The 14,974-nt window shown below is 43.3% G+C and overlaps 1 protein-coding gene across 2 annotated transcripts in view; it reads right to left on the reverse strand.

Annotated features, from left to right (window-relative positions):
• The window catches only part of MCF2L2 (MCF.2 cell line derived transforming sequence-like 2), a 256,628-nt gene that overhangs the window by 219,835 nt on the left and 21,819 nt on the right, over positions 1-14,974 (reverse strand). For both annotated transcript variants that reach the window (XM_056121975.1, XM_056121974.1), the window contains exon 2: positions 1-84. In XM_056121975.1, the coding sequence (XP_055977950.1) occupies positions 1-84 (84 nt within the window). The remainder of the gene's footprint in view (positions 85-14,974) is intronic.

The raw sequence follows: 14,974 nt of genomic DNA on the forward strand, positions 1-14,974 counted from the left end.
CTGAAAGAATGGCAAATTGTCTGTGAAGCTGTTCGATTAGATCCACTGCTCCCAAGGGCCTGATTTCCTGCTGCATAATTTCATCTGCATAAATAAAAGACAAATCAGGTTAATTCTTTGAAAACTACAAAGAGAGAATAAAGGGCACCTTTCAAAAGTGGTCTAGTGGTCTAGCAAAATCCCCTTTAAAAAAAAGATGCCTTGGGGGCCAAAGTGATAGTACAACAGGTAGAGCATTTGCCTTGCATGCTGCCGATCTGGGTTTGATCCCCAGGATCCCATATAGTCCCCCAAGCACTGCCAGGAGTAATTCCTGAGTGCAGAGCCAGGAGTAACCCCCGAGTATTTCTGGATGTAACCCAAAAAGAAAAAAAAAGATGCCTCGCTTAAGCACCTATTCAAAGGCCTGGCAGTCTGAGACCATCCTGAAGGTGACCAGCTGTGATCAAGACTCCAGCGGCCCTGCCACGGGTCCAGTCTGCCGCCCAGTCAGTCCCTGGAACTGCCCTAGGCACCCTGCCTTACCAACTTAAATCATACATTCTATGCTTATGTCATCTAAATTCCTAAATTTGGCCACACTATTGCCTTCCTTGGATAGCCTTAAACTCTCTCATAAGCATTTTACTATCTCTGCAGGATTGGCTTAGGACATTTCATAGTCAATCCAAATCATTCTATATATTTTTGTTATCCTTTGTGTTTTTATTTTATTATTTATTTATTTTGCTTGTTGGATCATACCCAGCTATGTTCAGGGGTTACTCCTGGCTCTGCACTCAGGAACTACTCCTGGCAGGGCTCAGGGGACTATATGGGATTGAACTGGGTTGGCTGCATACAAGGCAAACACCCTTCCTGCTGTACTAATGTTCCAGCATCCTTTTTATATGATTGGCTTAGACTGTTTTATATACAATTTATTTTCTCCCCCAAATTGGGTACATGTGTCCTGATCGTCCCCTCCCAGGGCTAATTAATCCAAAGAAAGCAGAAGTTTCCTGTATAAAGCAGCCCCAAAATATGCTATTAAAAATGCCCCCCAAGAAAGGGTGTTGCCCCAGTCGCCTTCTCCTCTCTGGAAAGAAAGATGGCGGTCACATGGGAGCCTTGTGGACAGCAGGTATGAGCCGGGGGTGTGGGGGCGACTAAAACCTCATGGGAAGGGGGGCGTTCCGGTCCATCCTTCACGCCCTACCGAGGTCACCAGTTGCCCCCTGCGAGCGGCTCTCCAGCACGGCCACAACTCCAGAGCACAGAAACCAATTTCTTAACTATCTGACTTTCAGTAGAAATACTTCCAGGGTCAATAAGTAAAATAGCAGAAATCCAAAACCAACATATAATCCTTGAACCCAGCTATAGAAAGCAAATCACTTCACAATGCTTTGTCAGCATGTCTGATTTGGGGGTGGGGGGGTAAACTCTAAATAATAGTGGTGAATCTTTTATTGAAACAATGAATCTAATCAAAGCAGATAGAGTGTTAACTAGAATTCATCTGCCCCACAGGGACTGGGAGGGGTGGGGGGTGGGGTTTTATTGGGGTTCTTCATGGTAAAAAATAAGTTTTGGTAAAGGGAAATGTGCTTGATATTTGCATGACTGAGACCTAAACCTGAAAGCTTTGTAACCTTTCCCATGGTGATTCAATAAATAAATAAATAAATAAATAAATAAATAAATGCCCCCCAAGAATGCCAGACAAATGCCTTTCTTTGGAGGCCTCCACTGTGTCACTCAAGACAGACAGTGAGCTATTTCTCTTCAAGAACCTTGCTTTGCTCTTGATGAAACCATCTCGCTCTTCCTCTACCGCCCCAAGGCTTGGATGCAGTAGGGTCTGGCTTCAAGCACCTGCTCCCAACCCTTCACTTCTACTTCTCGAAACTTTCCTGAACTGCACCAGGGAATCCGGGACTTCTCAAAGAAGCTGCTCTGAGCCCTCTATTTTACTGAGAATTTGATTCTCAAGAAGCTCAAGCTTGCCACCTCTCACCGCTCTCCTCTGCAGGCTCGTCAGGGAGCCAGGGAGCATGTCCCTGTCCCATGCCCCGTGAGCGCGCCCCATCCCCTTCACTGCGCCACCACCTCCAGGCAACAGGAGGAGACTTTGGGGAACACCCACCGGAGTTCCACCCGACCCCCAGCCCACCTTGTAGTGACCCACCCACCTCTGCAGGTTCCTAGGTCAGGGCATCCCTGGGACTGACTAGGGGTGTGACCTCCACCGTAGGGGGCGTGGCCTTCTGTGCCTCAGTTATATTTCCCACTCTCAGCACTCTCGACTCACATCCCAGCCTTTATCACCTAATTCTGTGGAAAACGTTCTGGCCTCCTCAACCACAATACGACAATAATCCACTGGCCTACTCCAATTCCAACAAAAGACCTGTATGCAAAGAAGCTGTACAAGCCCAATATAAAAGACCACCTCCACCAACGCTTCACTAGATGCCTGTCACACAGAATAATGCCTGAGAGGAAGGACATATTCTAGAAGGGGAGAAGGGTGATCACCATCGACCGACCTTATTCAGAATCCTTTCCCTCAATAAGAGGGAACAGTGCTAGTGAATTCCAAGATTTTACCTCTAGACAACCACAACAACATGGGGAAACAGCCCAAATCTCCACTACGAGGAGAAGACGAAGAAAAGAGTCCTGAATCCTCAGCAGAGGTTACCCACAAATATGTTCTCTCCGATAAAGAATTCTGAGATGAAATGCTGAGGTTGTTCAAGGAACTACTCAAAGAATCAGTGGAGCAGACATCCAGAAAATTAAAGGAAGAAATAAAAGAAACAGTGGAACGGGTAGTTGAGAAAAAACAGGAAGAAATGAGAGCAGAAATTTTAAAAAGCTACAGAAATAAGTGTCACAAATAAAGAATTCAGTAGATGAAATTAAAAACTCAGTGGGTGCTCTCAGCAGTAGAATGATTACAGTTGAAGACAGGATCAGTGATCTTGAAGATGAGCAACAGAAATCGTATAGGGAACAACAAACAATGGGAAAAGACCTCAAAATAGCTCTAAGGTGAATCTGAGACCTCTGGGATAATGCCAAGAAAAACAACATTAGAATCATCGGAGTACCAGAAGAACAGGGAGGCAAACCCCAATGAAAAAGCCACAGTCATAGAAATCATTGCTTAAAAGTTCCCTGAGTTAAAGAATGCAGACATCCAGATCCAAGGAGCCAGAAGGATGCCAGCTAAAAGAGACCCTAATAAAAACACTCGAAGGCATACCATAGTCTGAATTATGGATGCCATGGATAGAGACATAATACTGCAAGCAGCAAGGTCAAAGAAGGAAATCACATACAAAGGAGCACCCCTTAGATTCACAGCAGACCTATTAGAGGAAACCCTCCAAGCCTGAAGACAATGGTGGGATATAGTGAAAAAACTCAATTAAATGAACATCTCACCAAGAATACTTTATCCAGCTAAACTCTCACTCAAACTTGATGAAACGATACACTATTTATAGATAAAAAACAGCTCAGGAACTTCATAGACTCAAAACCAAACCTAAAAAGAATAAAGGGGCTCCTGTAAGATAAGAAGGGAAACACTTATCAGCACAACCAACCCCTACAGAAAGATGACACAAAACCCCATGACAATAATCTCTCAATGTCAATGGTCTAAATGCACCAATTAAGAGACACAGAGTGGCAAAATGGATATTAAACTAACATCCTACTGTCTACAAGAAACTCATCTCAACAGTCAGAGAAAACACAGACTCAAAGTTGAAGGATGGAAAACAATCCTGCAAGCAAACAGCTCCCTCAAAAAAGCTGGGGTGGCCATACTAATATCCGACAACATAGATTTCAGGTTGAAAAAGATTAGAAAGGACAGTTAAGGCCACTTTCTATTTATCAAGAGATATGTACAACAGGAAGAAATCACACTCTTAAATGTATACGCACCTAATGAGGGAGCAGCTAAATACTTAAAACAACTGCTAACAGATTTTAAAGAGGACATTGTTATCAACACAATAGTAGTTGGAGACTTCAACATCGCCTTATCACTTCTGGATAGATCAACAAGAACAAAACTCAGCAAGGAAACATTGGCTTTGAAGAAAGATAGAAGAGAGAGGGCTAATAGACCTATACAGGGCTTTACATCCCCAAAAGAAAGAATACACATTCTTTTCCTGTGAACACAGAACATTTTTCAAAATAGACCATGTGATAGACCACAAAACATACCTCAAGAGAATCAAGAAGATAGAAGTAGTATCAACAACCTTTTCAGACCACAATGCACTGAAGATAGAGGCAAATCACACAAAGACACTGAGAAGCAAATAAAACACCTGGAAATTAAACAACTTAATGTTGAACAACAAGTGGGTAATGAACGAAGTCAAAGACAAAATCAAAAGAGACCTGGAAACAAATGAGAATGAGACAGGAGCTACCAGAACCTATGGGACACAGCTAAAGCAGTGTTAAGAGGAAAATTTATAGCCTTGCAAGCATTCCTAAGGAAGAAAGAAAGGGCCTACATAGATAAACTGACCTCATAGCTCAAGATCTTAGAAAAAGACCAACAAAAGGAACCCAAATCTGGCTGAAGGAAAGAAATAATAAAACTTAGAGCAGAAATTAATGACATGGAAACCCAAAAAAACAATCCAAAAGGTCAGTGAAACCAAGAGCTTGTTTTTTGAGAAAATACACAAGATTGATAAACCACGAGCAAGACTCACAAAGAAAAAGAGAGAGAGTCCTAATAAACCGAATCAGAAATGAAAAAGGGGACATCACAACAGAAACCAATGAAATTCAAAAGATCATCAAAGACTATTTTGAGAGTCTGTATGCCATGAAACAAAAGAAACTAGAAGAAATTGATAAATTCCTGGATTACTATAATCTCCCAAGATTTAACCAAGAAGACTTGGGATACCTGAATAGATCCATTCATATCAAGGAAATTGAAACTGTAATCAAAAGTCTTCCCGAAAAAAACAAAAGTTCAGACCCAGATGGATTCACTAGTGAATTCCTCCAAACATTCAAAGAAGACCTGTTGCCAGTTCTCCTCAAGCTTTTCCAGGAAACTGAAAAAACAGGAACTCTCCCAAACAGCTTTTATGAGGCACATATCTCCCTAATACCAAAAGTAAACAAAGACACCACCAACAAAGAAAACTATAGGCCAATATGGTTTAACATTCAGAAATCAATCAACATAATCCATCATATCAATAAAAGTAAGATAAAGACCATATGATCATATCAATAGATGCAGAGAAAGCTTTTGACAAGATCCAGCACCGTTTATGATGAAAACTCACACCAAAATGGGTTTTGAAGAAACTTTCCTCAAGATAGTCAAAGCCATCTACAACAAACCCATGGCAAGCATTATCCACAATGGGGAAAAACTAAGGGCCTTTCCTCTAAGATAAGGGACAAGACAAGGATGCCCACTATCACCACTTCTGTTCAATGTAGAACTGGAAGTACTTGCAATAGCAATTAGGCAAGAAAAAGACATTAAAGGCATCCAGATAGGAAAGGAAGAAATCAAGCTCTCACTATTTGCAGATGATATGATATTATATCTCGAGAATCCTAAATCCTCTATCAAGAAACTCCTAAAAACAATAGACTTGTACAGTAAAGTCGCAGGCTATCAAATTAATGCCCAAAAATCCATGGCCTTCCTATATGCAAATAATGAGACAGAGGAAAGTGACATGAAAAAAACAATCCTGTTCACAATTATTCCCCAAAAAATCAAATACCTTGGAATCAGCCTAACTAAAGAGGTAAAGGGCCTCTACAATAAAAACTACAAAATGCTACTTCATGAAATAAAAGACGACATGAAGAAATAGAAACATATCTCCTGCTCATGGATAGGAAAAATTAACATTGTCAAAATGGCAATACTCCCCAAAGCATTATAAAGATTCAATGTGATCCCTATAAGGATACACATGAAATTCTTCAAAAAAATAGATCAAGCACTCCTGAAATTCATATGGAACAACAAACGTCCACGAATAGCTAAAGCAATTCTTGGAAAAAAGACGTGGGGAGGCATTACCCTCTCCAACCTCAAACTCTACTACAAAGCGGTAGTAATTAAAACAGCATGGTATTGGAACAAAGACAGAGCCACAGACCAATGGAACAGGGTGGAATATCCGTACACACAACCCCAAATATATGAACATCTAATCTTTGATAAGGGAGCAAGAAATGTGAAGTGGAACAAGGAAATCCTCTTCAACAAATGGTGCTGACATAACTGGACAACCACATGCAAAAAAATGGGCTTAGACCTCGACCTAACACCATGCACAAAAGTCAGATCAAAATGGATTAAAGATCTAAACATCAGGCCAAAATCCATAATGCAGATTGAAGACAAGGTCAGCAAAACCCTCCAGGATATGGAGGCTAACAGTATCTTCAAAGACGATGCCCCACTGACCAATCAAGTGGAAACAGAGATAAACAAATGGGACTATCTTAAACTAAGAAGCTTCTGCACCTCTAAAGATACAGTGACCAGAATACAAAGACAATCTACAGAGTGGGAAAGGATTTTCACCCAATACACATCTGACAAGGGGTTGATATCAAGGATATACAAAGCACTGGTTGAACTCCACAAGAAGAAAACATCCAACTCTATCAAAAACTGGGGTGATGAAATGAACAGAAACTTTCTCAAAGAAGAAATCCGAATGGCTATCGGCACATGAGAAAATGTTCCTCATCACTAATCATCAGGGAGATGCAGATAAAAACAACAATGAGATATCATCTCACACCACAGAGACTGGCCCACATCCAAAAGAACAAAAGCAACCGGTGTTGGCGCGGATGTGGTGATAAAGGACTCTCCTTCACTGCTGGTGGGAATGCCGACTGGTTCAGCCCTTTTGGAAAACAATATGGATGATTCTCAAAAAGTTAGAAATTGAGCTCCCATTGGGCCCAGCAATACCACTCCTGGGAATATACCCCGGAGTGGCAAAAAAGTATAGTCGAAATGACATCTGCACTTCTATGTTCATTACTGCACTGTTCACAATAGCCAAAATCTGGAAAAAAACCAAGTTCCCAAGAACAGATGACTCGTTAAGGAAACTTGGGTACATCTACACAATGGAGTACTTTGTAGCTGTTAGAAAAATGAAGTCGTGAAATTTACATACAAGTGGTACTACATGAAAAGTATCATGCCAAGTGAAATGAGTCAGAAAGAAAGGGACAGATATAGAAAGATCGCATTCATCTGGGGAATATAAAGTAGCAAAATAGGAGACTAACACCCAAGAATAACCGAGATAAGTACCAGGAGGTTCGCTCCATGACTTGGAAGCTAGCCGCACATGCTAGGGGGAAAGGCAGTTCAGACAGAGAAGGGAGCACCAAGTAAAGGGTGTTGGGAGGATCCTCCCAGGATGGCAGATGCATGCTGAAAGTGGACTATAGACCAAACATGATTGCCATCCAATGCCTCTTTTGCAAACCATAGCACCCAAAAGGAGAGAGAGAACAAAAGGGAATGTCCTGCCACAGAGGCGAGGTGGAATGCGGTGATGGGGGGGGGGGGGGGAGCTGCAGGGATACTGGGATCATTGGTGGTGGAGAATGGGCACTGGTAAAGGGATGGGTACTCGAAGGACACTTTCAGTGATGCTCTGAGCATTGACCCACATGAACAAAAGAGAAGATTCCCCTGAGAGGGATTCAGCATGGATCCAATGGGTATAATTTAGGACCTACTAATGTAGATATCCTGAAAATAATACTTGGAATGTTTCTCCCAGAGCCCTGATCTCCACTTGTTAGCTCCAGAGTGGAGGCTGAAGGGTGTAGAGGGAGAAGTTCCTGGGATGTGGAGTTACAATCATTGCTCAGGACAAGCCTTGCTTTCTCAAAGTCTTATGCGTTGTGAGTTTAGACACACATACCAGCTTAAACCCTAAGAACCCTCTCCAGGAACTGTACCTTGTTTTTCTGGAAAGAAGAGGAATCCAGGACAGAAAACCGTTATCACAATTCAAAAAACTCCTGGGACACTAGCTCCCGGCAATGCAATAATGCCATTGTACTTACATTTCACAAAAGGAGAGTACAGACAGGAAAGGCTTTAAAAACAAATGAAATGACTGAGATCCACTTAAAAATACTCCAGCACCCTCTTGATGAAAAGTGCAGGAAAACAAAAAGGGAAAAAAACAGACTATAAAATGTGGAGACTTATTGAAGGACTGGGGGGTTATTATGCAATTCTTCCCCTTTGTATCAAATGTATTCCAAACTAAGATGTAAATTATTAGGGCCCAGAGTGACAGTACAGCAAGAAGGGTGTTTGTCCTGCACAATGCCAACCCCAGTAACAAGAGCTGAGAAATTCTGACCTTGTCAGTGGTCATCCAACAGCTCAAGTATGGAGCCTAGCTAAGCCCCCAGAGCCCCGCACCTAAGAGCCAGCAGACCACACCTGATGGAGTTCCCCGACCCTGGGCCTTGAGGAGCAGTGACCCTCACCACCGACAAGAGCTGAACAAGCATGTCTCATTGTGGGAATCTGTGGGCTCTGCCCAAACTTCCAACAGGACCTATCTACTGGCTTCACCCGGTGAACCCGGGAACAGAACTGAAATGCACAGTTTGTTTTAATATTGTTTATTTATTTTTAAATAAACATGACATGCATTTATTCCTCTGGGGTTCAAGCTTATGTTTTGGTTTGGGGTCACACCCAGAGATGCTCAGGAGTTACTCCTGACTCTGCACTCAGGAATCACTCCTGGCAGTGCCTAGGAGACCGTATAGGATGTTGAGGAGGATCAAACCAGGGTCAAGAGCATGCAGGCAGGTGTCCTGCCCACTGTACTATCACTGCAACAGAACAGAAATGAGAGCTGGGGAGATGGTAGAGGAGTTTGGGGTGCAACTATTGCATGCAGCAGACTTGGGTACGATCCCTGACTCAGCACTGTCACCCTCCACTCAAAGCACTGTGGGGTGGCTTGGGTGATCCCTGGCACCACGGGGCCCAAGCAGTCCAGCCGTCTTGGGTCCTCTCACTGGCCTGGTTCATAGACAATCACCACGTTTGCCTTTGACCCAAGACTTGCAGAGAGAACCTGGGCCCCAGCCAGGGAGTGACATGGTTATCCTTGACATGATCCATGCCACGGAGCGGTGTGACCCAACCTGGCTGGCTGCCGCAGACACGAGCTTGGACACAGCCAGCTTCTACCGCTGCACAGCTGGGCCCGGTGGGGGTGAGTCGTACTCCGTTACCCACAGCAGGACACTTCACACACCCCCAAAGGCCAGAGTTATAGTACAAAGGTTGGGTGCTTGCCTTACATGTGGCCAACCCAGGTTCAAATCCTGGTACCCCATACATTCCCCTGAAAACCACCAGGATGATCCCTGACTGCAGAGCTAGGAGTAAACCCTGAGCACAATTTTTTTTAAAGCCACTGTGCTTACGACTTACTCCCACGTAACACAGTGGAGGATGGAGCATCGGAGCAACCTCAGCGAACCAGGGTGCCTTGCCACCCCGCCCACCCCAGCAGCAACCCCCACTACAAAGGAAATGATTAATGCAAGAGTAATTTTATGTTTTAGTGTGCACTGTAACAAGCAACATAAAGTGAGCTATTTTGTGCCTGCTAAGAGGCCAGGTTTGGTGGGGTGGCTGATAAACGGGGGACCTTGGTGAAGGGAGGGGCACACTGGTGGTGGGATTGGGTCAGGACCGTTGAATGCCTGAAACAACTGCATTACGAGCAGCTTTGTAAATTACAGTGTTTAAATAAAGCTTCAGAAGGGCTGGGAGAGGCTTCCTAACTGCTGCTGACATTTCATATTGTCCCTTGAATGAGATAAGCAGGGAGGAGGTGGAAGTTTCTATGCCGTTTCCATGGCAATCAAACGGGAGCTGGCTCTCCTCTATCCCAGCATGACTCCCGGAGTGGAGAGGAGAGACCCACTCAGTCACCTGGAATACTCCCAAGGTAAAGCAGCCCAGGCCCCGGAGGGACGTGAACATCTGTGACAATGCCCCCTCGGGTGAATCTGCATTCAAAGTGCTCCCCCAGCCCTTATTTGGACCCAGACTTTCCCGGCTAACTAAGCTTCCTATGTTGGGCTGATCTGCCTCCCAGCTGGGTTTCAAATGCAGGTCCTGGTTTCCTGGGCCTAGGCTGTGGTTTCCAACACTCTCCAGAGTGGACTCCCTGGAGAGGCGGCATTTGTTGAACTCCAAAGCCTCAGACCACGGTTTCTCATGGCCTTCCTGGGGACTGCAAATTATTCCCAGGTGGGCTACAGGAAGAGCACGGCAAGGGTCTAGAGGGCCCACAGATAGGACAGGAGACTAGAAGGGACCAAAGGCCGAAAACAATACTGCAAGGGGGCCACAGTTGGGGAAAGGTTGAGAAATACTTGAGGCTCTGAGTGTCTGGGGACGGGTCCCACCCAGCAGTGCTCAGGGCTTACTCCAGGCTCTGCACTCAGACATCACACCTGGTGGTGCTTCAGAGACTCTCTGCAGTGCCTAGGATGGAACCAAGGCTGGTACAAGGTAAGGGCTCTAAACCCCCACATTAGCTCTCTAGCCCTAAACTAAGACCCTAAACTAAGATTTAGTATCTAAACTTTAGTATGTTTTTTAATTGAATCACGTGAGATACACAGTTACAAAGCTTTCATGATCGGGTTTCAGTCATACAAGGTTCCAACACCCATCCCTTCACCAGTGTACATTTTTCCACCACCAATGTCCCCATTTCCCTTCCACCATGCCACCTCCCCCCGAGCCTGCCTCTATGGAAGGTACTTTTCTTCTTTCTCTCACTCTCTTTCTGATTTGGAGGCATTACGGTTTGCAATACAGATACAGAGAGGCCATAATGTTTGGTCCTTTCCCCACCTTACTCTATGATTCTTGATCTGTGTGTGTTGGGGGGGGGGGGCGGGGGGAGAGAGTTTTACTTGAATTTTCCACTCGTCTATTTCTCCCTCTTTTTTTTTTCCAATACAAATAACCATCTATTTTTGTAAGCAAAATCTCTTGAAACGGAGACTGAAGTGGAGTGACTTTGGGCCTCACACTTGCTCCTGTGCTATTTTAGGGTGAGCATCTGGAGAATCAAGCCAACAGTCAGCGTGGGGACCCGCTGGTCTCCATCAGCATGCTCCAAGTCCAGTCCTGATGGTTCAGAGCTGTGCCGGCTGCCTGCCCCTCGCCCATTCTCAGGGCCCCCAGTCCTGGACTCAGCCAAGTCTCAAGACTGGAAGCCGTGTTTGGGGCAAAAACAAAATGATGTGGAACAATATGAAAAGATGGAAAAGCTTGATAGCATTTAACAGGGCATTCATCCAAAAATGTGTACCCTTTCTTACTAAAGCTCTTCAAGAAGAAAAAAAAATTCAACACAATGCAATGAAAAGGGTGGAATTTTAGACATTTTGACATGAGTGTGAATAGATAATTTTGGTTTTGCTTAAGAAAGAGCCCTGGGACTCAGAGAATTCCTTCCTCCCTGTCTTGATTCATTCATTTGGATGCTGTGGAAACAGAAGGAAACTTGCATCCCAGCTCTGCAGCACAGTAAGCCCTTCACTGCAGCCTTCCTGTATGGAATATTAAAGAATTCGAGCACTGTGATGAAGATTAATACCACCCGCAGGGCCCTGTGCCACACATTTTACATACAATGTCCAAGTCAACTTAAATTACATCGATGTTATTTAATTGGTTTTGGGGCCACACCTGGGATGCTCAGGAGTTACTCCTGGTTCTGCACTCAGGAATCACTTCCAGCAGCACTTCGGAGTCCCTGTGGGTTGCCAGGGATGTTGGATTCCCTATGGGATGCTGACCTAGGCTGGTTACATGCCAGGCAAGTGCCCCACCAGGTGCACTACCTCTTTGGCCCCACATCAGTATTATTTTAGGAATACATGGAAGCAGCTTGCATAGAATTGATTCAACAGAAGCCAGTTCAATGGATCATTTTGTTCTCTGAGTCACAGCCCAGAAAATACTGCAGGGATTTCTCTCAAACACCCACATTCTTACCAGGTAACATGGGTCACTGTAAAATTCTGTCAATTGACCAAATAACGTTCAAACCAGAGAAGATAGTAAAATATAGGGAAGGACATTACATACAGGTTAAGGGGCCAATAAATCAAGACTTAACACTCACCAACATATAGGCACCAAAAGAGGGGGCAGCAAAGGTTACAATGTAACTGCTAACCGACCTAAGAAAATACGTCAGTGGTAACATGCAGTCATATGAGATTTCAATATGCCACCTCCATCATTGGATAGATCAACCAGACAAAATAATAATAAAGAGACCAGAGCCCTTAAATGAGGAATGTGAAGAACTAGAATGTCCTTCCCTATCTTTTACCATCTTCTCTAGTTTGAACGTTATTTGGTAGAAATTAATCATAAAAAGAAAGTGAGGTACCCTACCACAGAGGCAGGGTGGGAGGCGTGGGAGGTGGGAGGGATACTGGGACTCGTGGTGGTAGATAATGGGCACTGGTGGAGGAATGGGTTTGATCATTGTACAATTGAAACCAAAGCACAAAAATTTATAACTCTACAACTGTACCTCATGGTGTTCCACTAACAAAAATTTTTTTAAAAATGTAAATGATGGAGAATGGGCACTGGTGGAGGGATGGGTACTGGATCATTGTATAACTGAAACCCAAGCACAAAAATTTGTAAGTCTACAACTGTACCTCATGGTGTTTCACGAATAAAAATTTTTTAAAAAGTGAGGGGGGAAAGGATTAAATACTTAGAAACCAATTATATTACCATAGAGACAAAGACAACAAAAACAAACAATAAATGGCACAATAAAAAATTAAAAGCTTTTGCAAAAAACACAGCCAAAGAAACTCAGGCTATCATAGAAAGACATTTCATTGAATGAGAAAGAGAAAGAGTATTTGCATACAATATATCAAGTAAAGGGCTAACATCCAAAGCACTCACAAAACTCAGCAACAAAAAAATCCAACGAATAATCGCATCCAAAAAGCAAAGTGAAATGGGCAGATTCCAATGTGAGGTAACTAATAATTTTGACTAATAGACCACAGTGTTGCCTAAATGATTAGTGACCACTCAATGTGGTCTCCAACACCATAACAGTAGCAGAACCAAAATAATTAATTAATTAATTAAAAAATTTGGCAGGGCAAACACACCTTGAAAACGCACACACACAAAAGCCTAGGAGACATAGTAAGTGGTTAAGGCACTTGCCTTGCATGTGGCTGTACCGGTTCAAAACCCTGGTACCACATTTGGTCCCCCAAGCACCACCAGGGGTCACTCCTGAGCACACAGCCAATAACACACCCTGAGCACACTGCCTTTTATGGCAGCCCCCATCTCCCTGTGGCAAAAAAAAAAAAAAAAAAGAAAGAAAGAAAGAAAGAAAGAAAGAAAGAAAGAAAGAAAGAAAGGACCAACTAAAAATTTACATCATATATAAATGTAATAAAATGTTCATTTCCCTGGACTATAAAGACCGTTAAAATCAAAAAGAAACAAGTAATGTGGACTGGATATTACACATACTCACCCTTCCCAAATTTGGCTGTGTCCTGATCTCTGCTACCTGTAAACATTAGCTTAGCTTGAAAAGCAGCGTGTGCAGGTATGGTTTAGATAACGGGCTGTGAGTTATTCACATGCCCCCCCCCCCCAATGCAATTCTTTGCATCTCGGGCAGAAGAGACAGCGTTTATATGGAGGCAGAGAATGGAGTGAGGTTATCACAGCCAACACAGCCAACTCTTGAATCACTGGAAGATGGAAGAAACAGAAACAATTTTCCCTCAAGCCTCCAGAGCCATGGTTTTCAGTTGCAACCTGTTGGTGTAAAGTGGCTGAAAATCAACTCAGCAATGGGTCAGAGGGCGAGAGCATGTCGGAGGCCTATGTAGATCCTGGCACCAAATGGTCCCTTGAGCGGAAGGGCCATTTCACAGGTGTAAATTGTTACAAACCACTGCTAGATGGGCGCCTTAAATTTGGCCTGGAGGTCTCTAAAACTGTAAAAAGATAGCTTCCTGCTGTTTTAAGTCATTAAGTTTGTTTCCACAGCCACCAAAAAACTACTCCACCAAAGGCACAGACTAAGAAGAAACAGCTACCATCAATGAATATGTATATAAAAAGAGGTTGAGTATAACCAATAAAGAAATGTAAATTAGAACAGAAAGAGCTTTCAGCCCATGGGCAAATATTTTAGACTAATAGCACACAACAGCGTTGGCTAGAGTATTGGCAGATTGCTTAGAGGTAAAAATATAGATTTTTTTGGTAAATGTTGATTTTTTAAAAGGCAGTTTTGTTTGATTCATGTGGAAATATCTGTCAAAATACTAAATATGCAGCCTTTTGGCCAAGAAATTGCTTTTCTAGGAATTTAACACAAGAAAATAGTAACAAGTGCAAAACAAATCATCTGATGATTCTTGTTCTTCAAGTACAAATATCCATGAATAGGGAATCTGCTCGATAATGATGCAGACATAAAGTACTACAGAGGTACTAAATAAAACCAGATAGATCTATAAAGTGATATGAAGGAAATTAAAAGGATAGTAAACCTTTTAAATTTTTAAAGAAAGAAAACAAGATATAAAGCACAAGCTGTTGGGGTCAGAACAATTACACAGTGTGTAGGACACTTGCCTTGCACTTGGCCAACTGTGGTTCAATCCCCAGCATTCCATATGGTCCCCCCAAGCCAGCCAGCCATGATCCCTGAGTGCAAAGGCAGGAGAGAGCCCTAGTCAACCCTGAGCACCACTGGGTGTGGTCCCCCAAAATAAAGCACAAGACATCATCCTTCTGTGTGTATTTCAAGGGACTTACTTGAATGATGCTGCAATTGGCAATGGCGGCAGT

This window comes from Sorex fumeus, unplaced genomic scaffold (genome assembly GCF_029834395.1).
Source record: "Sorex fumeus unplaced genomic scaffold, SorFum_2.1 ptg000044l, whole genome shotgun sequence".
In the NCBI taxonomy this organism is placed as follows: Eukaryota; Metazoa; Chordata; class Mammalia; order Eulipotyphla; family Soricidae; genus Sorex; species Sorex fumeus.